We start from the raw sequence: 27,936 nt of genomic DNA, 5'->3' as shown, positions 1-27,936 counted from the left end.
TCTTTCATGAGGTGTTTTCACACTGGATATTCCACTAACTGAAACATGCAGCATCTCCTGACACAGAACTGTCTCCCACCATGTTTAATCCACAAAGATGATCAAAAACCTCAGTGCCTTTCTACTTCAAGTAAGTTTAAAATGTCATTGTTTACAGCTTCTGGTATAATAGCAGTTAAAAATGTTGCAAGCCACTATCCCCAAGATTAGTTGTCTAGTGTGTGGTTTCATGAAACTGACCTTAGCATAACTCGTAATTTTGGAAAAATCGGCTTGAGAGCACTGAAACATTAAATGCAACTGGTAGGAGAACATGTGTGAAAAGCATTTTCACTTGAACATCTATAAAACCTTTCCCCAAGATCTATCTGTACTATAGCTTGAAAAACTAGAGCCTCTCTACTGTGCAAACTGATGTGTAACATGCACAGTACACAGAAACCATACCTAAGGTGTCAGAAAAGAACCTATGAAATAAGAAAGAAAACAAAACAAAAATATATAAGTTCTAATTTCCATGGAAGTCTAGTATATAAAAACAAGAAAACTGAAGGCTAATAGTTTCCTTATGAGATGGCAATAAACATCCATTAAAAAAATAACAAAATAATCCTCAAAAAAATTATAAAAAATTAACAGACAATTGAAATTGAGGCAGTCATGGTCCTAGAAATCCGGACTGATGGGCTGAGTGACTACCAGTGATATCAAATCGCTTCCTTTCACTCCTGAAAACGTGGTTCTTTAATGTACAGCCCAAGTAAGTTAAGTGGCTGGTCCTTCTGTCTGCATAGTAGCCAAGAATTCTCTCAGCTCTCATATCATATGCTCCATGAATGGTATTTTGTATTTTCATGTTTCCTCCCCCCCTTCCTCTTCTGTGCATCTTGAGGAAGTGACCAAAAAAAAAAAAAAAAAGAACAAACTACACCTATGGTATAGAAGATAGAAGAGAATGACATGCATGCAGGGAGGACTTTGAAAGAGGTCATGAAGGTGGAGTTGTAGAAGAAAGAACAAGCATAAGGAAGAGGAATGGACAGAAGAGAGAACCGTTGCATAGTGGTTCTGTCTTAACAGCTTTGATTTTCAGGGTCATTAGTGTCTATGATTATAACTTATACTAACCACCTGAGCAGAACAGTTATATACAGGCTCATAAGTACGTTTTATAAAGTTGTCATGAGTGAAAAATGTTTCAAACATGAAATTCAGCAAAGATAAAGAGCTAACAATTAAACTGAAGCTTAGCCTTTTAAATTGACTACAGGATCACAAAATTTGTTAGTGATAGTCAAACCCAAAATCATAAAATTCATCAAACTAGTAAAGACCTGTAATCCCAACAGGTGGTCCTGATACACTGAAGTGATTAACACTTATGCCAAAAATCACATGAAGCTGAGTTATTAGAAACACCAATTCTGTCATCTTCCTGCAAACCAAATATGCTTATGTGAAGTAAATGGAATGTCACAGAAAGACTACTTGTTAATTGATGCTTTGGCTGTCAAAATCAAATTTACACAATTTTATGTTGGAAACAAATTATCACAAAGCAACCCCTTTCATTTGCCTGCCAATTATATGTAATGAAAACATAAGCTCAGAATGTGAAACCCATCTAAATGACATTACTAATTTATTTTCAATGTGTTTACAGAAGCACATAAGGAAACAGCAGCACAATCTGGGTGACAATATAACACAAGTTACATAACTCAGACTTAGGAATACTAATACAACAGCAGAATGATTCAGATGTTGTGACTGAAAATAAATTTGGAGCTAAAGCGTTCTAAAAGTAGAACATTCTAATTTGGCTAACATGCAGGCTGTAATAAAGTCAGAAGATACAATAACATGAGGTCAGAGTTTCAAAAGTCATAGAAAGGAATGAATTCACACTGAATATTCATATAAATAACCACGTATATGTGTATATATATTCATATATAATCACAGTTCAAAATAGAACCTGGTTTTACACATTATGCAGGTAAAACATCTGAAAAATAGGCTGTTAGGCTTATCTGTAAATTCCTGTTTCTAGATAAACTAAGCATTTCTAGACAAACTTACAGATACTTTGGTATTCATTCAGACATTTTTTTTCAGTTCCTTATAATAAGTATCACTGTACCTGTATGGCTTCGAATATGAACTCTCAGTGTTCCATTGCTTGCAAATTTCTGTCCACAATATGGGCAAATTTTTTCTTTTTCACCTGTGTGAGTCTACATGAAGTGAGGAAAGATGAGAATGAAAGTTACAGCATTGCCTTCAAATAGTAGAATATGGAACAGTTTAACTGTATTTCACATTGACCGCTATCCTCTCCAACAACCATTTATTCATGCCATTCCACCACATCAGACAGAGATTTTAAGGAATTAAAGTGTTCTTTCTTCTTAAATTTCTACACTAATCTCATTATTAATATAAAAAAACCCGTTTTTATAGTTCATAAGTTTACAATTTCCTAATAGTTATAATAAATTTCCAATTCACCTTTGTATATTTTCATTATTAAAATAATAAGAAACCCATTTTTCAGATTAATTTCTCTGATAGTGGTTTCTAAACTAAAAACAGTAACTCGATAACCTAAGTAAAATTAACTGAAATGTGACTATTTTTAAAAACTTGTAACTTGTCTGAATTTTACGTCTTTTCAAATCAACCTTTTAAGGCTAAACTGCCTTTTATAAAAAGAATTGTTTCAAATTCTCCCATCCACTTTCTGCGGTCAAAAGCAAGACCACCTTCAAGTAAGTTATATGCAAGGATTCTCATTATTTTTATACAATATTTCCCAATCCTGAATTTAAGATTTATCAGCCTATTGAATAATTTCTCCTTACAGTCATGACAGCTTTATAGAGGGTTTTTAATGACCTTTCCATAGAAAAAATATATATACATATTTTTTTTATTTAACTAAAGGAATTGATAAAGTTCTTCATTACATTATCAAACCCTTCTCTCACATGGTACATGTTAATGCTGCAGTTGAAGAAAGATTTATACGAGGATAAGCACTAGTTCCCACATCTATAACACATGGTAAAGTTGAAGAGGCATGTCAAGACTCCTCTACATTTTACCCTCAATTCTGAAAACAGATTGGTGGGATAATGCACAGTATTTGCCTTAATCATGCACTGAAAATAACATACTGGCTACTCCATTACACTTAAGGACATGCAAGGAATAAATAAAAATAATTGATTTTACTCACTTTTTTATGACTTTTCAGGACTGAGGGTGTCACAAAAGCTTTGTCACAGAGATCACACTTATATTTCTTATGTCCATCATGTACAACTTGAATATGAACGTTTAAGGTGTCTTTTCTTTTGAAAGTAGCATCACAGTGATCACACTTGAAGGTCCTCTCACCTTATGAAGTAGAAAATCAGGCTTAAACACACTAGCTTTCTGTGTAAGTACATTAATGCTTATCATTTCATAAAATTAATTGAAGAGCTAGATCCTGAGAACAGAAAGATAATCTTCAACATGCAAAGCGATGTGAAGCCTAGAATTGGGTAGTTTTTTTTCAAATGTTATAGTGGATAATGGATCACCGGACTGAGGCCAATGGGATGAAGTTCAACAAGACCCAGTGACAGGTTCTGTACTTTGGCTAAAACAACCCCAGGCAATGCTACACGCTTGAGGCAGAGTGGTTGGAAGACTACGTAGAGGAAACAGACCTGGGGGCGTTTGTTGATGCTCTGCTTAAAAAGAGACAGCAGTGTGCCCAGGTGGCCAAGGTCAGTGGTATCAGAAATAGAGTTGCCAGCAGGTACAGAGGAGTGATCACTCCTCTGTACTCAGCTCTGGTGAGGCTGCACCTAAAGTACTGCATTCAGTTTTGGAACCCTCATTACGAGAAAGACATTGAGGCCCTGGAGTGTGTTCAGAGAAGGGCAACGAAGCTGGTGAGGCGCCTGGAGCACAAGACTTGTAAGGAGCAGCTGAGGGAACTGGGATTACAGTCTGGAGAAGATGAGACTCAGGGGAGACCTTATTGCTCTCAACAACTACCTGAAGGGAGGTTGTGGTGAGGGTCGGCCTCTTCTCCCATATAACTAGTGATATGACTAGAAGGAATGGCCTCAAGTTGCACCAGGGGAGGTTCAGGTTAGATGTTAGGAAAAATTTCTTCCCTGAAAGAGTGGTTAGGTGCTGGAATGAGCTGCCCAGGGAGGTGGTGTAGTCACCGTCCATGGAAGTGTTCAAGAAACATTTAGATGTTGTACTGAGGGACATGAATGAGTGGGAAATACTGGTGATAAGTGGACAGTTGAACTGGGTAATCTTGGAGGTCTTTTCCAACCTTGGTGATTCTATGATTCAGAGCTAAGAGGCACCATCAAATGCCATCAAAGATGGCATTTAAGTGCATTCAAAGGCAAGGTTTGAATTTGCTCTGAATTTTCTAATTCTTAATGATTAGAGTTGAATTTTAAGTCTCATTTAATATAGCAAGTTGTATACTGGAGCAAGGTGCTAGAAGTCTATTTTTCTCAGTCAGACAACAAAACTGAAGATGCTCTTTTTCCTCTGTGACTTAGCACTTACTGTTATGAATTAGTAGATGTCTTTGTAGAGAGAATGGGGTTCGGAACAAAGCTTTGCATTCCTCACATTGGAATGGTCTCTCTTCAGAATGGGTCTGCAGATGAAAGACAACATGTCAGAGGAAAGGCTCAGGGAAATCAATTAGCTGTCATTACAGTAATTATACTTAATTTTCCGAAATGAATTCAGTAGGGGATATATTAACAATTTGAAATATCAAGGGACAGAGAATTAAAACAATCACCATGCCATTATTCTGAATCCTAAAAGCCAGTAAAGCTGCCTCTGAATTAATGTACCACCCTGATCTGCAGAAGTGTTGTATGTAAATAGAAATAAAAATAAGGAATAAACAGGAGGAAACTTCAAGTTCAGTTTCATTTCTTTATCAGAACTAATACTGACCTTAAGTACTTACTAACATGAAAAAACATACAAAAATACATGCACAAAAAGCCTGCATTTTTTTCCACTCAACAGTCAAACTGATCTAACTATCTCAAGACAGTAGTCTAAAATTTAGCAAAGAAAATTTCTTAGATCATGTGACTACTCTTGCATATCTTTATTTCAGCTTCATGTTTAAAAAAAAAATAAAAAGCACACAGAAGCATCAGGACTGAGATTTTTGTTTGCTGTAGCAAAAATATACCATAGCTGAGAAACAGCATCAATAGACTTCAAAAAGAGATAAGTAGAAATAGCCTTCAAAGCCATAAATAAAATAAAAGGCTAGGTTTGGAGGAATCTCACAAACAGCAGAGTTGCTGAAGCACATTTCTTTTCTGGAGCTTGGGAAACATCCAGCGTCAACCTACTGTTGTAAATATACCTTTTCCACTCCTCATTTCCCTGGTGCTATCCCCATAATAAATTCAGATAGTAAATTCATCTGTACAATCTATTATCTACTCAATTTCCTACATTTTTTTGTTAAAGGAATAATGTTTTTAAAGCATCAGTGTCTGAAAATTGTTTTAGCTAACAAGGACCTTAAGTGGCAACTATAGTGCCAAGGGCAAATGGGGATGGACCGCATTTTATAATATGCATGAAATTAAATGAATTAATTTTGCAGGTTAAAGGTAAATATTGATGTAGTACATATGTATATTATACATTTCTGCCTATGGCAGAAAAATTCATAATACCATAAGACATATAGAGGTACCCCTTAAAATAAGGAGAAAAAAGGACTATGAGGAGCCAGCACAAATATTTAGATGTAGACTCCTGGCCTCAAACTCAGACTGATTTTAACACAATTGTACTCTCACATAAACAGCAGTAGCAAATCATTAGAGTACTTGCAATGTTATACAGAGGTTTTGGACTCAAAGTAAATTACTTGAGTCTAGTCGATGTCACTTAAAATAAAAAAGCAAGTGGAGCACTGTCAAACGTGTGAAATATATTATACATTATATAAAATATGCTGAATGTTTCAGTCCAGCTCTTGGAGGTTTACATCACAATCTGCATTAGTTGACACCCTGATTAGCAGTCTCAGCGGTCAGACCAAGGATTGACAGGACATGAAGAGACTGAACTACCTTCTCACCTCAACAGGTGGTTCCTCCAGAACAGGGTTGAGACATATTGACGAGACACTGTGGGGAAGCTCGCAGTGCTGATGTCTGTGCTGTACCTGTTCTGTGGATAAATAGAAGGGTTCAGTCTCTAGGGCTGTCAATCTGGCACCTTTCACGAGCGCAAAGTTCATGTCATTTACTTTAAAAATGCCCTATTTTCCCTATTTTAGAACACTCACCACTTGAGTGATAGTTCTGAAGAGCACAGTCATTTGTATATAATTCCTTCTTAGCATTCTCTTGCCAGTTCTCGTCTTTTAATCAAAATACAAGACTTCATCCATATTTCTGAACTTCACTACAAATGTTTAACTAGTCATACCCACATGCAAGGGTAAAAAGATATCCCAACTCATTTACTCTACTTGTCACAAGTCCAGAAACAAGCTAGGTGTACCACAAAAAGCCATAAAAATCTTAACGAGCAGAGGTATATCCGCAAACAAGCATATTAATTCTAATACTGTCCACCTTTGTCCTACTAACAGGTTCCAGAAAAGAGATGGCTTCCATTAAGAGTATGGTGGGAAAAATTCAGGAGCCAGGAGTTAGACTCGATGATCCTTGCATGGGTCTCTTCCAACTCAGGATATTCTATTATTCTATGTTCAGGGCAAATGCATTTTGAGATACATGGCACCACAGCTTGCCACAATTACACCACACTCCATGGTGGGCTAAGTACATTTGTCAAGCTTACATTAGATCTCAAAATACAGCTAACAAATTAATTAAAGGTGCTTGAAGAGACATCATATACTAAATACATATATACAATTTCCTATGTAATAGGATATGTATATATCTGGGAAGCAGGTACGCAGTGCACACACGGATTAGCTTGGGTTTAAGCTACATATTTAATACGTACATAGCAATACAAAGCAGTAGACTACTCTACACTTACACAATTATATACATAATTTTATTTTCAGAAAAGGGCCCCACCAGCAGCTTGTAAAATGCAGTAGATTGAATACAGCAAAATAGACTGCTCTCATGCAGGAAGTATTCTAGAATGGCCTTCCACTCAAATAAGATGAAGAATCAGGTACTAAAATCTGCGGCATCAGAATCCAGAAAGGAAGGCAGTCATACTAAACAATCTGAGTTGAACTCTCATTTTATGACCTGATTCAGAGCGGAATATAACCAGTCCATACTGCCAATATTGCACTTATTTTCAGTAACTTGATGTTCTACAACTGAATATGAACTTTAGACAGCTTTCCAAACTGTCTAAAGCTTTTACTGTAAATCAGTAGCAAGCTGAGTCTTGAAATGAATTAAACATTTGGATGCAGTACTGCAACTCTTTAAAATCTTTATAATAATGTAATGAGAAAGATTATATCTACACCATGAAAATACCATTATCTTCTGCTACTATTTCAGACTTCTCCATCAAGCTAGGGAAAGGAAAATAAAGCACAAAACAAAAATTGATGTTTTTACTGTATCTCCTCTAGATCAGGTCCAAATTGTTGAATAAATCTTTCTACTGTTAAAATAACAGCAGGACCATGAACAACAGTACAAAGCCAAAAAAAACCAACATTAATTTACATAATTCCTTCTAATTGAATATTCATTATGCAGAAAGAAAACATACTTTATGAATTCCACTTAAATACTTGAAAATAGAGTAATGATTTCTTTTTTAATTTCCTTGTTTTCTCTTGAACACCAGTGGTTACAGTATTTTGAAAGGTATAGAAATTGTAGTCGCTGAATTAGGCTCACTTGGAAACAGCGCGGGCATTGACATCTATCATGAGAAACTGTACTTTTTGGACAGTTGTATGACCGAAGTAACTAAGGATGGGCTCTTATGGAATATCTCATGGCAGCCTTTTCTATAAGAGCATCTGTGAAAGTTTAAACCCAGCCCAAGGCTACCCATTCCCAGTAGAGAAGATGACGGAGTTCAATTGTTTCAATTCATTATGCTCTCCAAGACCAAATAACCCTGGATTAACAGTAAACCCTTTAAAATCCCATGTCTGGTGACCTACTTATGCTCACTGTCATATCCTCATATTTTATTCTCTGAATTCATCCTCTATACATAGCAAAGGAGCAGATGGAGGAAGAACTTTCCGTTGTCCTGTACAGAAGTAACCTGCATTATATGGCATAGAATATGTACCTTCATTCAGCCTGACCTGGATTAAAAATGACTTTATTTGAAACACAATGCCCATCTCCTAATTTCAGCTATTATAATTTTTACTATTATTTCCAGAAAAAATGAAATTATTTTCTTCCCATGTTCACTCATTTAGTCTGAGCTTTTTCAAAATACATCTGAGCCAGTTCCGCACTGCGTAACATTTCACAGATCTGACATCTTCAAGCAAGTGAAAAAGCAAACCTGCACATGCACCTACACAGAGCAGTGTAGTACTTGTGTGCAGTAGCAGTACACCAGAGCATTACCACAAAGGGACTAACAGTTCCTGCCTCTCAGATCTGTACCTGCAAGGCTGTAATGAGTACCAAGTTAGAGTTTACATTTCAGTGCTCTACTGAACAGAGTAGATGCACTCATAGATAAACCACTGTATAACTTTCAGCCAGATCCTGTGAAATGCAAAGACCTAATCTCCCTGCACCTTTCAGAGAGATTTAAAAATACATGTTGCGAGAGCCAAATTTCATCTTGATTCTGATAATATTGAAAGTAAAAAAAAAAAAATATATCAAATTAAATAGCTTGCATAAAGGAGTAACAAACAACAGCAATAAGTTTCTGTCTCAAACAAGAACTCAAAGGTACAAAATGTATATCCTGTTTCTCATTATGAATAAAAAATAAAAAATTATGTAAAATCTGAAGAGATCTTTCAAATGTGATGCTATCAAACTTGAAAATGTGTCTTCTGTCAAACACTGTTGATTTAACTGTTTTTAACTACAGTACCCAACGTTCCTACTACAAAGCTCCCTGTTACTAGAATAGTCACTGTATTCTGAAAGTAGTCTAATTATTCAGAGATTTTTTCTTCTTCCAAAAGAAAATGAAACACAGATTGTGGTCTTAAAGGAATAAAAATAAAACATTTAAAGATTCATTAAAAACCCGAGTAGAAGAAATACACAGAAGAAAGTTAATCAATAAAGGATTAAATTTCCGCTCTTACTCGTTTGACTTATCTGTGACCAAGCAACAGAACTCTTGTTCTCTACCCCTTGCAGTAGTATAGCCCTCCCAAAATCATGGCACTTAAAAGTAATTTTGCATCTCAAACTACCGCATACTTGACTTGCACTTTATGTGTTATTTGTGTGTGTATATATATACATGTGTGTGTGCGTGTGTGTGTACATAATGTCCTCCATTATCTACTACCTCTCCTTGATTACCTTCGTTAAAGGTACGTTAGTGGACTTAGAATGGAAGGGCCAGATAGGCCAAAATCTAGGTGCCTAGTTATGCTAGTCGATATCTTTAAAATCCTGATACTCAGTGTAGAGATAGGTGTTTCAGAAAAGCAATTCAGGAGATCTACACCCACCTCCCATCTCTCAGGCTCATCTCTTCATTTAGCAAGTGCAATCAAAGACCTAATTGTGAATGGGCGAATATGCACAGCTGTTTGGGTATATAAATGCAGGTATAAGTTTCTTTCAGTATAAGACAGGGTTGATTTACAGCCAGTACTATGGGCAGATAAGTTCAGGAAATAAGTATTCCAACATGCTTTGAAGAATTCTGTCAAAATTGGGTACTTGCTAAATTTGTATAAATTTTACTATTTCTGCTATTAAGTGAAGCCTCTAATCCCTGTCAGACACAAGAACCAATTCTGCAGCATTCTCTTATGCAGTCCTTGCTTATGCTAGTGGTGAAGATGTTTTGAACACAGAATTGGGTCAAAATGTTTGCTCATTATTCATACTTAAGCCTGAAGTCTGTTCTCAGCCAAAATTCCCTATCAGTCATCAACTGCAAATTAACCTAAGGAAAGTTACAAGTATTCATTGAAGATACAGCACTATCTTTCCAGATAATATTCCACGTATTTCCCTAGAATATATCCAGTTTGTGAGAGTCTGCCACATTTTATTAATAACTCTAAAACAAGATAGCATATACCATGGCATATATAGGAGCTAATCTTGTCTTTCAGCAGATTTCTCCACGCTTTCTCCTTTAGACCATCATCACCATTTCACTGTATGAGAGGCATTATTATTATTCTTACATGATTTATGGCTGAAAGTGCAAAAGATGGTGTAAAGATCCTGTGCCAAAATCCCAGATGGCATACAACATGAGCCAAACTGAAAAAGACTTCTAAGTAAGGGTATATCAGTTTCAACAAGAGGGGTAAAAAGAGTGGGAGGATCAAAAATATAAAAATAAAGATAGTGCCAAATACTGGTTGCAAAACTAGAGGGTTTTTTTTTTTTTTTTGTCTCTTAATTCTGAAACAGCAGTCATGGATACAGCCTTTCCATTTAAAATGTAAGTTCAAGTTAAAATTAATGACAGGCATTATGAAAATTTGGTCAAATAGATTTAGCTCAAGTTAAAATTAATGACAGGCATTATTAAAATTTGGTCAAATGGATTTGAGCTTAAATGAACTGAAGAAAACCATCTCTTCAAGAGCCTAATTCTCAGGTGATGCTGCTTCTGATGTTGTTTTAAAGTGTGAACACTACTACTGAGTACAAATTCAGTACTGCTTAGAACGCATTTGGTGCAAAGTCCAACAGTGAGGACTAAATTTGTTTTGTTCAAATACTATGTTTTTTTTGTTGTTGTTTGTATTTAAAATTGAAGACATTTTAGATCAGATAAAAAATTAATTTGATATCTTAATGTAAAAACAAACAAACAAACAAAAACCACTGGGAAAGTCAAAATGGAAAAGTATTTGATGCTTTTAACCAAGCAACTGTGATTTCCTTCTAATTTTCCTCTTTTTGTTGTTTTTTTTTGTTTTGTTTTATCTAGAACTCATGTCTTATCTTGAGATTTTGGTTATAACAGCATTCACTAAAGTATAAATATATACATTTTCCAATACTTTACTCCCATGTTTATAAGCTTAATGATCAACCATTTAAAAGAAAAAAAATCTGCAAATCTGAGGCTGGCAGATCTGTAAACAACAACAGCAGAGTGCTTTACCTTCTTGTGATTCTTGTAAACATTTCTGTGGGCAAATCCCTTTCCACAAAGCTTGCATTTATAAGGTTTATCTTCACTGTGTATTATTTTGTGTGCAGTCACTTGATCAAGTCGTTTGAAGGACTTATTGCAAACCTCGCAGGTGTAGGGGCGTTTTTCTGCAGAAAATGAGTGGGGGACATTTAATCTCCTGTTTATACAGGGGGAGAAGATGAAAGGCAGAGACAGTCATCTCCTCAGAGAGATTTCTGCAATTAAGTCAACCCAATTAAGATTAAACCAATTAGAAAGACATCTAATGCCCTTTATGTTAGACAGTTAAGTCACTTCACAAAAGATGAGCCATGGTGTATCTCAAGAAATTGGCACATTCTTTGCAATAATCATTGCTAAAACTAAATTCTGATTAATTAGCTTAAATCAAAAGAGAATGACTTCAAAGAGGAAAACACTGTTTCCAGATTACAAATGTGAAGGAGGGCATGACAGTTTTTAAATGTTTTAAAACTTAATTAACAATATACATATTAGCTTCCAAAACTAAAAGTTGCTATGCAAAAAGCCTTTGTGCTTCAACTGGTGACTGCAACTTAACTACATTAATGCTCATCCACGTGTCAAAAGCTAGCTAAGAGCCCTGAAATATAGATTATGTTATGAGAAATGTGCTTTTGGTGTGGACTGATACCAAGAAAATGGTTAAATTACAAGCCTGTGCAGTTGCAAAAACCTGCATTTTTAAGTGTTAATGTATGAGAGAACAATGCCTGTGTTTCCATTGTGTTGGCTGATGTTTCTAATCACTGGTGAAAGAAATAGAAACACTAGATTGCAGTGATCAGAAATTCTGGCAGAGCCAATTTGTGTCCTGCTGCCAAGCCTATGGACAGGGAGCTCCCTGCTCACAGTGATCTGTTCTGGCAGAAGAGGACAGGCATAATGAAGCACTTGTGTCATCTATGAAATGATGTGGGGAATGATCCATTTTCCTCTGAATGAGAATTCTGTGCACATGAGCCCGCATAATATATATACGCATATCTGCCCTTTTATCACAGATCTCTGGCTGACAGCATAACCCAGCTCCCATCCTCTTCTTTTCAACATAAAATCCCACTCAGCAGTTCCTCACTGCCTCTATAAGCCAAGGAACAATCTTTTTCCCCGTCCCAGGTAACTGACATCACCTACCCAGATAGCATGAAACAGAAGCTTGACAAAGCAGCAGTAGAAGAAAGTATATAGCATTACACTTAGAATTTTGAAAGGCTTAGAAACAATAACTTAAATGTTTTTCTTGGAACATAAGATTTCCTTGAACAGCCCAGGACAACACAGAATTCACCAAACATTCTATTTCGAAGTGACTAATGTAAAACTGAATATATGCTAAATACATCACCCACACATATATAGGTTTGTGTCATTTTAATATGTTACCTGAATGAGTTATCATATGGCGTTTTAGCTGGTTAGCTGAAATAAATCTCTTGTCACATTCCTGACACTCAAAGGTCTCATGAACCTGCAAAATGAGTGTTTAATGATAATTAAATACCTGTCTCAAACAAGATCACATATCTTACATACATCTAAGTTCTCCAACATACTGTGACTATTTCTAATTCATTAGTTATACTAATATGTAAGGATATTCTATGATTTTCCCCTTGTTAGTTCCCTAAGAAACAAAATCTCTCAAAACTAATATTCAGAACCAGGAACAAAAAAAAAATCACTAAAACAATATTCAGAAACAAAGGTTATGCAGAATCACAGTATTGGATCCATTTAAAATATCATTAATATGAAAGAATAAAACAACAGATGCAGAATACCTTTTCAGAACATTTCCTTCTAATAAACTAGACATAAGTAAAAATAACACAATAACTACTTCATAACTACTGTAATAATTGTAAAATACCAGTACAATCAAACTTTACTAGGACTTCTCTCTCTACTTGTAGAAATCTGACTAAATACAGGTGTGATTTTAAAATGACTGCACTTCATCAAATCGCTTAGGGACACTTCTGTTGAGAATTTAGCATACATTTCATTAACATACATTTCAGCCTTTTAGAACTGCAGCCTTAGACAGCAAAACTTCCTGGCAGAGATCACATTTCATGAAGCAGTTTTGGAGATCTCTAAACTTTCAGTAGAAGAATCTAGCAGCTAAAAATAACAAACATTAAATCTTCAACACCACATCTGAAGGAAAAACATTTGCAGACAGCACAGTAATGACTTCCACTTAAAACAAACAGAGGAAACAACAACAACAACAAAAAACAATGAAATTCTCCATAAAAACCTCTTGTGTTTCTATGCTGTTACTCCTCAACTAACATTAGTTTATTAAAAAACTTGCTCTAACAAGTAGTTATGCTGTTTCCTACAATCTCTACAAACTTGCATACCTTGGACAGCAATGTTCAATCAAATACTTATCCAGAACCAGGTGGTAAGCTCAAATAATAATCATTCATTTGAAATACCCTGTTTACCCAGGGTATTCCTGGGTAAATTCCCTGATATATACAGTCTACTATTCTACCTTTTCCAAAATTATCTCAATTTTGACTCAGATTGTTGACTGAAGCTTACACTAACTCTGCAACCAAGTACTATCAGAATCCTGCCAGTCTCCTGGTTTCAGCTGAGTAAGTGTTAATAGCACAACAGCGTTCTGGTGTTATTTGAAACGACTTGTAAGGCGCTCTTAAATCTATTATTTAACACATCAGAACCTGAGGTTGTGCTATACTTCTATCCAGTCGTCTGATTTCAATTTATGACCACTGTTTTTTTAAATAGTCTCACTGAATATATCTGTGTTCAGACAAAGGCTTGTGTGCACACATTAAAAAGCTAGAGCTATCAAATATATATTCTATAGCTGGTACTCTTATCAATTCTTCAGAAAAGAATCAGGCACTGACTGGTGTGCGTATGCATTAAACAGCTGTAGCTATCAAGAATATATCCATAGCTGTCACTCTTCAATGAATTATTTAGAAAACTACACAAATGCATAGTAAAGCAGTAATAGATAACAAATATAAATAGAGCAAATATTGTTACAAATAAAAATATTCAACCAAATTTTCATTAAGAAAACCTGTGAAGTAAAGTATTTATGAGTACACTATGCAAATTCAGTCAGCCTGCAGTATCACAGACAAGTGACTGTGCAAAGATTTATTAGTATAACAAAATTACTCCCATTAGGGGACTGTAACAGCTATCACCATAAACATCAGTTTCATTGCAGTCAAAACATCCTTACAAATTGTTTCATAGGGCTTTGAAGAGCTGCCTTTTCAGACAACAGCTTGTTAGGTGCTACAGAAGCTAGCAAGCATGTGACCAAAATTAATGTTTACTCACAAAAATATATGCCTTCATTAACAAAACCAACAACCTTAAACTTTTCACAACGTCTACTGAAAAGCAAAAGGTCATTCAAAGGAGCTTTGGGGGAGCAACCGAAGCAAAACTTCTAAGGTACATGTCACCCATGATAAATATTTCCAAAAACTAGTTTGAATTTCATACTACCAAACCAAGAGCTGGATAAGACTCTGCATTGGAAAACCAAGTTTTAAAAGGGCAAAGACATCAGCATATTGCATTCAACTGAAATTACTCTGCAATTCGACATTTTTAAAATAACATTTGACATTTTATTTTCACTGCATTTCTGTGACTTTATAGTGATCACAACAAAGACTGCACAGTAAAAACAGTGTTGAAATAAAAAAGGATAGAGAAAATAATGGGAAGACACATGGAACTGGCAGGTGAAGACAGAAAAAAAGGCATGAAAAAGAAAATCACAGAGAATGTTTAGGCGCAACCTTCCCTGGCACAATTCTGCAGGAAATCTCTCTCTGTAAGACAGAAAGAGCACTAAGCTAAGAAGGAATCAAGGTTTGGGTTTTTTTTTTCATATAATCTCTTAGAACAAATTAGCGGCTCCTCCTTGGTTCTGTCACTTTATCTTTGAGACACCACACCACAGCACATCTCTTAATAGAATCTTATAAATTCTTCTAAGTCCACTAAGAAATACAAAAATGAAACAGTAGAAACAAGTCTTAACAGTCAAGTACAATCCTGCATCTCACATAGGCATTTGTTTTACAACACTTCCATTACTCAGTGTAAGCTCCATTACTTACACTGTAAGCTCCTGTAGTGCATTTGCTGAGTCACAATTACTGGGCTTAGTATTTTTTTCTTTTCTTTTTTTATACTACTATGTAGTTTAGCAGTCCAAATCATGGATTAAAATAAATATCAGGTAGAAGGATGTCACTTTTCAAGTGGAGGACAATGCAAAAGAGAACAAGTAGATGTAGACAGAAAGGAAAATAAGAAGGTATGGATGACCTCAACAAGCAATTATGTTGGTGGACTGATATAATAAGTGTTGTTAAAGATTTACAAGCATCACACACGATGAGTGCTGTAGTAGCATATATAGTTTTGAAAAACATATATGAAGCAAAAAAGATGTTGTGAGACTGTTCTGGGTAGGACAGTAATCACTAATTCAAGGTAAGAATCCAAAACTAGTTCTGCTCACTGAATGAAGTTCTAATACACTCAAACTTTTGGATAGAGAAATCAAAGAAATGAATACCATACAGTCTGTAAGCTTACATAGCACCATTAAAGAGAATAATAATGAATTCCCAATACAATATGAAAAAAAGTTTGATTCTGCTGCTCAGAAAGCACTTCTATTTTGAGATGTATTAGTAGACATGTTCTTTGTACGGATGATCTCAAGACAATCATTCCCCTCTACCTGGGGATTATAAGGACTCGACTAAGCATCATGACTTCTTTGGGCAGAAGCTGAGAATACTTACAAAAACTAAATATTTCAGAAAAAAGATGCATGAAGAAAGGTTGAGACAACTGTGTTTGTATAGTCCAGGAAAGACAAGTGTGTTCGTAAGGATTTTACAGAATGCTAATCTGTTACAAAGATGATGGTGATGAGTTTTTCTTGGCATACTCTGAGATGAGAGAAAGAGTTATTAAATCAATTTGTATCAAAGAATATTTAAGAAGGTTATCTGGAAAAAAAACAAAATTGACACAGTTCAAGAAAGTTCAAGGCACTTAAGTTGCAAGTCAGTATTCAAAAATATACCAACAGATGTGGTAAAACTTTCAGCAGAGTAGAAAGGGTGAAAAACTTTTTAGGGTCTCTTTCAGCCTGACACTTCATTGAATGCACTGTGATTAAAAAAAAAAAAAATGCCACCAAAAATTAGTGAGGCACAAGTAACAGTCTGGAAAACAAAACAGTACGACTAAGGGACTGAAGATGATGATGCCAAAGTTCAATTGTGAATGGCTAAGAAAGGGCTTATCTTTAGATATTTAAGGCAGAAACAAATGGTAAATCACACAAAGCTAAAATAGGTTTAAATCAACAATGACATGAAAGCTACAGAAGTGACTGACCAAGTCTTCATAGAGTGAATTGATCTCAATCTCCCCTCTAGTCATCCTTTTTATCTTCTTTCTCTTTGATTGTCAGAATTGTCAGTTGTTCAGACTTATTTTCTGTTATTTTACCTACTTCCTAGTTTTATCTCTTTATATTGACAGGAAATTCAGTGAAAAAAGTCTTTCCTCTCCATTTTACTTATTGTTTTCTTACCTAACTATCTTTGATAACACATATTTCATACAAAAGCAAAGTAGTTCAAACAACAGAAGGTATGAGTCCTACATGCAGTTTCCTTCACTATGTGATATAGATGTGTGAATCTGTAATATCTATTTTCTGGATGTCTTAAAAGAGAAGCTTGTGTCCTAGTGCCCGCACTATGCAGAGACAAAGTAAACCTTTTCATAAAATGAACACGTTACCCATGATATTTTAAATTCTCAGAGGCCATCAAAAGGCACAGTGACATATAAAATCTGTAATGATGAGTGGCATGGCATACCATAGTTTGATATGGGGAGGAACAAACTGAAGCTCTGTTAGCCAAGAAATGCAAGGCACGTTAACACAATTAAGGGGCAAAAGGAAAAGGGAAGTAAGTAAATAAATAAATAGACAAATTGAAGAAAAAAAGGAGAGGCCCCATCATTTGCTTTACAACAACATATTTTAATTGTTATAACCTATATCCTCAATGTACTCAGGTTATACCCAGGGCATTATTAAAGACTTATAGTTAATCTGATAAACAGTAAATTGTAGCTTTTTGTAAAAGCAGGATCTCCTGAGTTTTAGCAATTTATCAAATTAATCTTGCAAGGACTACCTTTGGGTATAATGGATTCAGAATCTCATATTCGTAGACCATCTGCATTTCTGTATGAACCTCCTTATTTCCAGTAGATGCTTTAAAAACTGTTAACTCTTCCTGATGTAGTAATACACAAAACAAAAATCCACTGCAATTTTTTTTCCTGAGGAAGCACTTTTTTTTTTTAACTTCCTCATAACTAAATTACAAATAATAACCTTACTGTTACGTCAGAAGGTAATAAGAAAGACTGAATGCATTTTGTACAAAAACTGAAGGCTCATGAACCTATTTTAAGGCCTGCGTGTATCATATAGTTATATAACATATTTTTACATTTAGCTTAGTGTTAAAGAACAGTATGCAGATTTGACTTTATGTAGAAAACTGCAGAAGATACAAGCACAAACATTTTTGTATTTGGTAAAAATGCACTACAACACTAGGAAGACTTTTGACGTAAACAGCTGTGATTACAAAAATAAATACCCACCACAAAACACATTGATTTTGTAACCGTGACAGATATTAGCCAAAGGTTTGCATTACAGCATCTTTCAAGTGACCTAAGCACCACAGCATTACATCTCAGGGAAGTCAAAGCCTGCTGTGGGTTAGCCTTCATCTTACTGACCTTTCGATGCTCCTGGAGATTTGTTGTTGAGGAACATTTCTTATTGCACACTGAACACGTCAGCTTTTTCCTAGAATTTCCTGAAACAGAAACAAAATACCACCAACATCTTAAAAAGGAAGTGCTAAGAAAGAACCTAAATATTTCTACTGAGCTTGTGACTTTTCACGGGTCATTTCACTGACATAAGATCTTTACATTTATACCCCATCTTGAAAGTATTCAGTATCAGGAGTTCTCTGTGGGTGCCCAACTAGTCAGTTACTAATGGAATGTAAATCAACTAAACTAGAATAATAAAGAAAAAAAAAGCCCTCATATAGGTATTACCACACATTACCAACTAAGTATGAAGAGCACAATTCACAACTAAGAACAATTCACTTTAAAAATTTCACTGAACAACTGTATCCTTCCAGAAGCCAATACAACTAATATCTTCAAGAACTGTATACTGTAATTTTAATAGAAATGTTTCTGAAAAGAGTTAGTGCAACAATGACCAAAAAAAAAATCCCGAACAAATATTTCCCAATTTTCTTCATTCAAAAAACATTAAGATTTCTACTGAATAAAATAACATGCATTAATGGTGTTGAACTGAACAAGATGGGAAATTTGTATTAGTACCAGATCATGAATTCAAGTATAGTTTGTAATATAAATCACAGTTCAAACTCTAAGTGGTCAGCTACCAAATATATTTTCCTTCCTTTTTCACAGTTGCTTTAAAAACTGACAGAGCATTTAATTGGGCTTCTCTATTATTAGTAACCTACAAAGTTATTTTATTACAAGGCAAAGACACCACAAACCTAATTATTTGTTTATAATTTGTTTATAATCACATGTCCATGCAAGATATTTCATAGCTTATATTAAGAAATGTTCAAACTGCACTGAACACTAAAAAGAATGGACTCAGAACCAAAGAAAGGCAAGCATTGTCTATTCAAACACAGAGGAACTGGATCCTAATCAAAATCATTGATAGCTTCCAGCTCTACTTTTCAGACTCTTAGCATTGTGTATTTTTCGTAATCTTGCTGTCCTAAAGAATTAAAATGATATTGATTATGATTATTTGCTTTTCCACTTTATTTCTTGGGAGGAATTTTCAGAAAGAAAACATTAAGCTTGGCCTTACTTTTGTCTTCCCTTCCAAAATAGTAAGCATTAATAAATAATGATAATCTCTCTCCCCATCTATTTTAGTACTAAGAAACAGGTCTATAAGATCACATGTACTGCTCTAGACTACACATTAAAGCCTATATACAAACAAAACAGTCAATTAAAGATTGTTATTAAAGTGGTCATGAGAGCCCTCACCTCAAGATGCTTCAAAAAGGCATGTGGGCCACTCAAAACTTATGTGTATTAAGTAAAATAATGAGGCAAGAAGACCAGCAGCCTGTGGCTGCAGAGCAGTCTCTGCACCAAATTTCCACTTACAAATGCAATCAAAAGGAAATCCTTTATTTTTCCTGAAATGGACAAAGGATAAATCACCCAGGACAGCAGGAATTGTCCCTCAATAAGGGAACTGTTCTTCCTGGGTTCACTTAAGAACAATGATGTCGTAGTTAACTACATCCTCTTAGTTGGCATACAATACAAGCAGATAAATTACTCCTTTGGTTTACTAATATGAGAGGTAAAAACAAGGTCTTTTGTCTAACTGAAACTATAACATATCTTTCTAGCTGATATTTTTTCCATCCATTGATGCCAACAGTGTGCATGAATGTAAACATTGCAAGTCTAAACAGAACATTTCATACCACTTCAGAAAAAGTAATTTCTCATGCAAAAGAACAGACTTTCAAATGACACTGATAACAAGACTTATTTATTATTTATATTGTTGAAATAAAACTACTTTTTAAAAGTTCAATGCAAATATATACAAAACATTTTGCTAAAACATGTTGAAATGACTTCTAATCTCAAATGATCCGTGGGGGCTGTAACTAGAAACACTAGCATTTCTTAGCCCTCTGAGACTAGCAAAACATGTCTCAGTCTTCATTGTTTCCGTTCTGTTGATGATTGATAAGATTAAAACTAAAGCAGCTAAACTAGAAAATAAAGGTTACATATTTTATCTTGATATATCATAGCCTGCTGTTAATGGAGGAAATTGGATAAAATGTTATTCATTGCTAGATTATTTTACTGCCCACAGTTTTATTTCCAAATAAAGAATTTTATTTCCAACAAACATTTGTAAAAATAAATGAAAGAATCTAATAGCAGGCTTTAAGACCATATAAGATTTCAAAGACTTTGAATGTAAACTCAGTATGCCCAGCTCAGGTCATACTACCACAATGGATCAGAGGAGAGAAAGAGAAATAATCATGAGCAAAGCTGCCCATGTGTAGTGAGCAGATTGTGAAAGCATAATACAAGGTATGCTTCTCACTACAATATACCGTGTCGACCAGTTCAACACTTCAATTCATAGTAATACATAAGTACTTCACCTCATACCTATATTTGCTATTGTAAAATTTAAGTATTGACATATGTTGATAGTCATATAAATACAGGAACTTAATACCTTAACTTACAAGAGCATTCAGAAGAGGAAGGTGATAATGAATATCTATGTCTCTGTTCATAGCTTTGCATAATGAACTACATATGTAGCAGTCCTTTCTACTTTCCCTTGCCTCCAGGTTTTGCAAGGCATGAAGGAATACTAGAAATGTCCCTCAGCAATAGTAGGCTATTTCCCCTCCTGTACTGACACCAGTTGTGATTTCTATGACTCCCAAATGGTAAAATAAAAGCTCTGCTCACTATATAGGTGGAACTAAAATATTCTCCAGGTGCCTAAACTCAGTCATTCCTGGAATGATCATATAAGAGAATAACTGTGGGATTTGTATACCCATATATAACTAACCAAAGTTGAGCCTAAACATTACACTCACAGCTGAAAAAAAAAATCTTATTGACAACAATAAATTAACAAAAATAAAACATAGATAAACTTCTATAAAAATTGTTATGAAAGGGCTTCTGTACACTGTAAGAGTTTGGCAGAAGAAAGAAATTTCAAGTAATGAAAATCTTACAAAGCATATCAGTGCTCTCATCAAGTAAAAACTGTTTTCTTTGTACTGTGGTATTCTGCTGTCCCCACACATACTGATCCGCCAATGACACTGAGAGGGGACATGCAGACAGAGCAGAATGACAGTTGAGATCTACATTGTGGACCTGAGAGGAGCATTTTGCCCTTTCATGAAAACAGATTGAAGTTTGATTGAAAACTATTGATTTGCAGTGCACAGTTATAAAACAGCTAGGGCCTAGGGGACTAGCAGATTGTCTGATTTGGCTTCCCGTACAACAGAGGCTATAGAGTTTCCTGCAATATCCTCATCAAGTCTAATAATTTGTGAAGCATGTCTTCCAGAAAGACATCCCATTGTGTCCTGAAAATACCAAAAGATCAAGAACTCGCAACTTCCTGTAGCCATTTGTACCTGTGATTTTGATTTTCCTCACTACTGAAATGTTCTGCTTTATCTGTCACTTGTCTAGTGCAAATTTACCCAGATTCCCATTATGTTTCCTGCAGCAAACAAATGATTCATCTAGTATACAACAATTTCTCCCTGGGGGAGGAGAAATACTTATCCTTGCAACTAGTTACTACTTAATTTTCTTTTTGATTCAAATGAATCCATTAAAAAAAGAAACCAAAGACAAAGCTGACCTGGATTTGCACATTTAAGGCTAGCAATGTGTTAGAAATTTTTTGGTTTTTATTTCTTTTCTCAAAGAAACATAAAATTCTTTCTTACCACTATGAACATTTTCCTTATGTTTTTTCAGGGCATCCTTACTCTTGAACCTCTTCCCGCAGCTATCTGCCTTGCATATGAATCTGGCATCCCCTCTGCATGCCTCCTTGTGCTGTTCATAACTATATGGGATAATCAGCAAATAAAAATAACACATGACGCAGTGTATGCAGAAATCAGACATATAGTAAGTACTCTGAGCTTTACACGTGCTGCACTGCAGAGTTCCAAGGCCACCTCATGCATTACTTACAGCAAATAAGAATGAAAGCATTTGACTTCTTTCATTGTTAGGATTCACATACACTAACAAGCTTGAAAGCTAACATGCAAAGGAAGGCCAGCAATGGTATGACAGCAGTCCAGTAACTCGGACACAAAACCTCGATTCTGAGCTGAAGGAAGTATTGCAAACAGAACACTGAAAACTTCTTGAAGAGTCTCCTGGGTTGATATTCTCTGTGCACTGAAGTACACTAAATAAAAAGAAAAATAAAAAATAAAAATAAGGTGACCATTTTACAACTTACGCAGAATTGAAGTAGCAATAGATCAAAATACAAACATTTCAATATATGAATAACCAATGCAACATCTGAGGTGCCCTGAAATTTAGTGGGACTAATCAAGTGCATGAACATGAAGAGTTGTGGTCTTATTGCTGTATCCTGATTAATTTTACTGCATAATGTTTTTTACTTTTCATATTACTGCATAACATATTCACTTAACCGGCTGTACAACACAAATCCAGCTCCCAATTCAGACTAGAAGAAACATGTCAATGTTCAATAAAAAATATTTAATTATCTCCACCAAATATTTCTCTACTATTTTTTTTTTATCTATTTCCATGAAAGAACATAGAGCTCATAAAGAACTGCCAATTTAAGAAACATTATTGCTATTCAGACACAAGAAAAACCAATTTATTACAAGAGGAGTGTTGTAATACACAACGCAACATGAGTCTCTTTCTGACATGCAAGAGTTGGATTAAATGTACTACTTATAAGAAGATATTTGGACATCCAGTATACTACCTATAATTAAATGTATAATAAAAAGGAATATATCTATTTAATTGCAGGCAAATATATATACCTAAACAAGAAAAGAAGAAAATGTTGATATTTTTGTATAAAAACATAATGTAAGACACATGACTTTAGTGACAAAACTGCATTTTTATACTACCAAGGATAGAATAACGAGACACACTCTTAAATCTGCTATCTTTTATGGTTTGTTTGTTTTTTTTAATCCAAATATTTAATTAATTCAAAATAAAGTATGGCTTTTCCTTTCTATTTCTTTTTAGAATATCATTCATTTTTTTTTCTAAATCTCATTCTAATTCAGTAGTGGCAATTCCAGCTAAAACAGATCTCTTAAACTATTAAATAACCCACTCGAGATGGAGATGAAGGGCTCTGCACCACTCAGTAGCTTTAATCGGACTTACAGTATATGTTTTGAAAATATTAAAAATTAGTGACATTTTTAATTCAAATTGAAGTCTCCAACAAATACAGGAAACTAACATATTAAGAATTTATTAGAAGAGTGAGGATACAAATAAAAAAGAATAAAAATTAAATGATTGAATGAAAAGGAACTCTGAAAAACATTCTTGTTTCTACTCACTGTCTTTGTAGAGCTTGTTTAACAGGGAATTTCTTTCCACAGTTTCGGCACTTGAATTCTTTTTCCTCACTGGGTTTTTGGTGCAATGTCTGAAGATGTTCAGCTAGAATCTCCTGGCTTGCAAAACTGGACTCACAGTTTGGGCATGCATGGTCCTCTTTACAAGTGAGGGGATCTGAATGATTGGAGGAGAAAACACTAATACTTTCAGGAATATTTTGTTTATGTTAAGAGATACTCTCTTACAGAAACTGATTATGCACAACAGCATCATGGAATTCACAAGAGACGTTGTCTTTCAATGGATTAAAAAAACAAAATGCAGAAAAAAAGGATAGATATTTATATTTAACGCTAATACTTTAGCAAATTGTGCTCTTTCCTGCTTAAGGCATCTGACAACAGTAAAGATTTTGACCACAGGTTTACCTGTGCAACCTTATTCACTTCAGCAGTTGTTTAAAGACTTCATACTACAAAATAAAGGTCTAATAACAGTTGATTCTCCTTCTGTTATGCAGGCTCTTCAAAGCTGGGAGGGGCAGAGACTACCATCTCTGTAGACTGCTTAGATACAATGCAAACATACTTTTCTGAGTTAGTGATTCTAGATTCACTTTGAACCAGGATGCAAGACAAATCTATTATAAGCAAATTCTGTTTAAAGAAAAGAGAAAGACTTGATATTAACAACCTTTTCCTTCCAGGGAATTGTCTCACATCCTCTCCCATATTTTTTTGTGAGCAAATACAGAATAGAGACTTATATAGCTTGGAATGAACATTATCACTTCTAAGCTTGGCATACTACAACTACATCAAAGTTCAAAGTGAGATTGATTCAAAATATTAAAAAGACAAGCATATAGTTAGCATAACATTATTGAGATAAGTTTTACAATTAGCACAAGACATCTTACAAAGGCATCTGTGAAACTGACATAAGAAATAATTGCACTATATTAGTTCTATGTTAAGAGGAGATCTTGTATAATGTAATGCATCTTAGCTAATGTTCAGTTGCAAGAGGGCCAAATCAATCAGTGAAGGACAACATTTGCCCATTCTCCTTTCAGAATGACATTGATGTGATTCAGTGGGCAACAGACCTACCTGCCCTTACTCTAACAAGCAAATTCAGTCATCATATCCCATCAACTCCTCAGCATCATGAATGAGACTGCATATAACTCCTTCTGCCACAGATGCCACTTATTTTCTGTCCAAAGTTGTACAGATTTACACTACCATCTTCAAAAAGGAAGATGCTTAGTTTACTGAATGCAGATTATAGCAAATCAGTTATATAAAATCTCAGCTCATTTACACTGTCTTTACTTTTTGAGCTAGTCTTGCTTACAAGAGTACTTAAGAGATACTGCCTTGCATATTTCTGAAACCATCTTGCCTTCTCTCTTGCATACTAATATTAACTGTTGTACAGTACTCAATATTTATTATCAACAACTTCTTAGATTTTTAATCTTATTAGCCAACCTATAACATTATACTTCAATTGCCTCACAACTTTGGCACAGACTCTTTAGATTTCTCTGTCCCTGTTGTGTACATGAACATGTGTTCACTGCCATCTCAGAAGTGGTGGCAGACACACTGCTATTTCTCCTTCCAAAAAGTCTATCTTGAGTAGATTACAATCAGCATTACTGAAAACGGATATCAAGTATTAAGTTAGGCGTAACTTAGGCTGGAAGTCTAAGCTAGTCACTCTGGCTCTACAATCCATAACTGAAAATAAGATGAAAAACATACAAGAGCTCAGACTTAACCTGGGAAACCATACAGTTACCCAATACAAACAGTTAATGTTCTCTTTCTTCCTTGTTAATACTACCCTCATTGTTACTTCCAGGGGGTGAGTGGACTGAGAGAAGCTAAGCAGAGAAGCACAGGGAATACTGGTGGAATACTGGTATGTACTGTGAGCTGGCAGTAAATACTTAAAGCCTAGGAAGCTATCTGTACTTTGGGTTGCATCAAAACAAGCATGGCAAGCAGGTCTCTACTCCGCTCTCTTGAGACTCCACCTAGAATACTGCTGAGGCACTCAGCAAAAGGAAGACAGGAATCTGTTCCAGCAGGTCTAGAAGAGGGCAATGAAAATAATCAGGGAGTTGGAGCACCTCTCCTATGAAAAAAGGCCTAGAGAGCTAGGGCCTGGAGAAGAGAAAGTTCTGGAGAAGACTGTACTGTAGCCTTTCAATACCTCCCAGGGAGTTCTGAGAAACATAGAAAGACTTTTAGAAGGGCACGTAAGTGATAGGACAAGGGGTAATGGTTTTAATCTGAAAGACAATAGATTTAGATTAGATATAAGGGAGAAATTCTTCACTATGGGGATGGTGAGGCGCTGGTACAGGTTGCCCAAAGAAGCTGTGGATGCCCCATCTTCGGAGCATTCATGGCCAGGCTGGACAGTACTTCAGGCAATCTGATCTTGTTAAAGGCTTTCTTTGCCCATGGTGGAGGACGGGAGAGGGGGGAGTGGTATTAGCTGATCTTTAAAGATCATCCAACCCAAACCATTCTGTGATCCTATGATTCTATTTTTAAGCTCCCAAGCTATACTATTTTTTACATATTGCTCACCTGCAACTTTTTCACCAGCTAGTTGCACCTCTTTATTGTTGCCACTGTCTTCATCTTCCTGGATAACAGTTACTTCCTCCTCATCCTCCTCCTCTTCTTCCATGTCACTGTCCAAGTAACCAATCAGAAGTTCTGTGTCTGTTTCAATATCGTCCACAGCAAGATAGAAAATATTTTCGCCTTCCTGTTGCAAACCATAAGTAGAAGAAAAATAAATAATTACTTTAGAAGAAGCAAAATTTAAAGTCAAGTCTGGGACCCTGAGCTAATAATGCACTGGCTCCATTCCCCAGAGGGTACAAAGCTAGAACACCCTTCTAGGAATTCTTTCCCACATGGCTGCATGGATAAGGTGCTTTTGTGTTCCAGAAATATGTTCTGTCTCACCTAGGAAGCTTTTTCAATTTGCTCTGTAGTCTAGATCAAGGTAAGTTGGTGCTGAAATTGCCCTCTCTTGCCATACTCTCCCTAACAAGAACTTCAGAGTTTGAAAATGAAAGGTCAAAATATTAGAAAAATAATTGTTTGAATAATGAAAAAGCTTTAGCTTGGTCCTCTACTGGCTACATGAGTTAGAATCCAGCCTTCAGGAGCATGTTTACCTACTGTTTTTAGGGTTTTTCCAAGATTCCCAGCTTACTTTGTGAGCAGATCTTCAACCCTTGTCAGTTATCCTCACTATTAGTTTAGCAAGCACATCTTTTAAATTAATGTACTTTAAACCACTTCATCAAAACCGTCTGCTAGTTTAAATTACAGAAGCGAAGGATCCAGCCCAGATTCTGCATGAAAGAACAAACTTCTTCACCAAAATCTTCACCAAAATGAACAAATAAGCTTTCAAACTGATACATAACCTAACATCTTCATTCTGTGACAGTGTTTAATTAAAGTTACCAAGGTAGATTGGGATGGAAGCAGTAGCAAAAACAGCTGTATTCCAAAGTTGATATATAGAGCTGCTTTTTTTGGTGTATATGAACCAACTTTGTTGAGTGTCACCCAAAGTAGACTCATGCTTATGCAAGGAAGATTTCCAAATAGTATCATAAATCTTAAAGCATATTTGATTCACAGCCAAGAAAGGTAATTGCAGCTTCTTTAGTGTTCATTTTGCCATAGATTTTGTAAGAAGCCACACAGCACAAGGACAAGATAATGATTTTTAATTCTCATAATATATTAAGATTAATTTAAACTGTCAACCGCGATGTAGAGTTCCTCTAGTATTTAGAAGGTTTGTTAAATATTACAGACGTTATTGTCACACAACACTGAAACCTATTTAATTCAACGGACTCATAGTTGCTGCTGCCTTCCAGGATTCACCACTTCTTTTCTCATCTCACCAACAGCATTTGAAATCAAAACGAATTATATGTTTTTTCAAGATACATTGCACAGTCCACATATCTAACAGCACGTTACTAACTTATTTGTACATCTAAGAGTGGCTGTTTTTCACGACTCTGTCAAGAGTTTCAGAATACTTAAACACTTAAATTTACAAATAATCTCCTGCAACTCTAATGTGAGGAAAGGTAAAAGGTCTTCCTGCACTCAGCCTCCATTTAGGATAAGCCATCCCTGTTCATGCCGATCTTATTAG

At 35.3% G+C, this 27,936-nt stretch overlaps 1 protein-coding gene across 2 annotated transcripts in view; it reads right to left on the bottom strand.

Moving 5' to 3' along the window:
* The window catches only part of PRDM5 (PR/SET domain 5), an 84,482-nt gene that overhangs the window by 29,841 nt on the left and 26,705 nt on the right, over positions 1-27,936 (bottom strand). The window contains exons 4-13 of one of the 2 annotated variants that reach the window (XM_420628.8): positions 26,328-26,511; positions 23,718-23,892; positions 22,454-22,546; positions 22,071-22,192; positions 18,250-18,329; positions 12,766-12,850; positions 11,326-11,483; positions 4,591-4,684; positions 3,242-3,402; positions 2,144-2,237 (exon numbers count right to left, since the gene is read on the bottom strand). In XM_420628.8, coding sequence (XP_420628.3) covers positions 2,144-2,237; positions 3,242-3,402; positions 4,591-4,684; positions 11,326-11,483; positions 12,766-12,850; positions 18,250-18,329; positions 22,071-22,192; positions 22,454-22,546; positions 23,718-23,892; positions 26,328-26,511 — 1,246 coding nt within the window. Of the gene's footprint in view, positions 1-2,143; positions 2,238-3,241; positions 3,403-4,590; positions 4,685-6,151; positions 6,244-11,325; positions 11,484-12,765; positions 12,851-18,249; positions 18,330-22,070; positions 22,193-22,453; positions 22,547-23,717; positions 23,893-26,327; positions 26,512-27,936 lie in introns of both variants that reach the window. The other variant, XM_004941229.5, reaches the window with a different exon arrangement.

This window comes from Gallus gallus, chromosome 4, assembly GCF_016699485.2.
Source record: "Gallus gallus isolate bGalGal1 chromosome 4, bGalGal1.mat.broiler.GRCg7b, whole genome shotgun sequence".
NCBI classification, from domain to species: Eukaryota; Metazoa; Chordata; class Aves; order Galliformes; family Phasianidae; genus Gallus; species Gallus gallus.
This window is presented reverse-complemented; position numbering and strand designations above follow the sequence as displayed.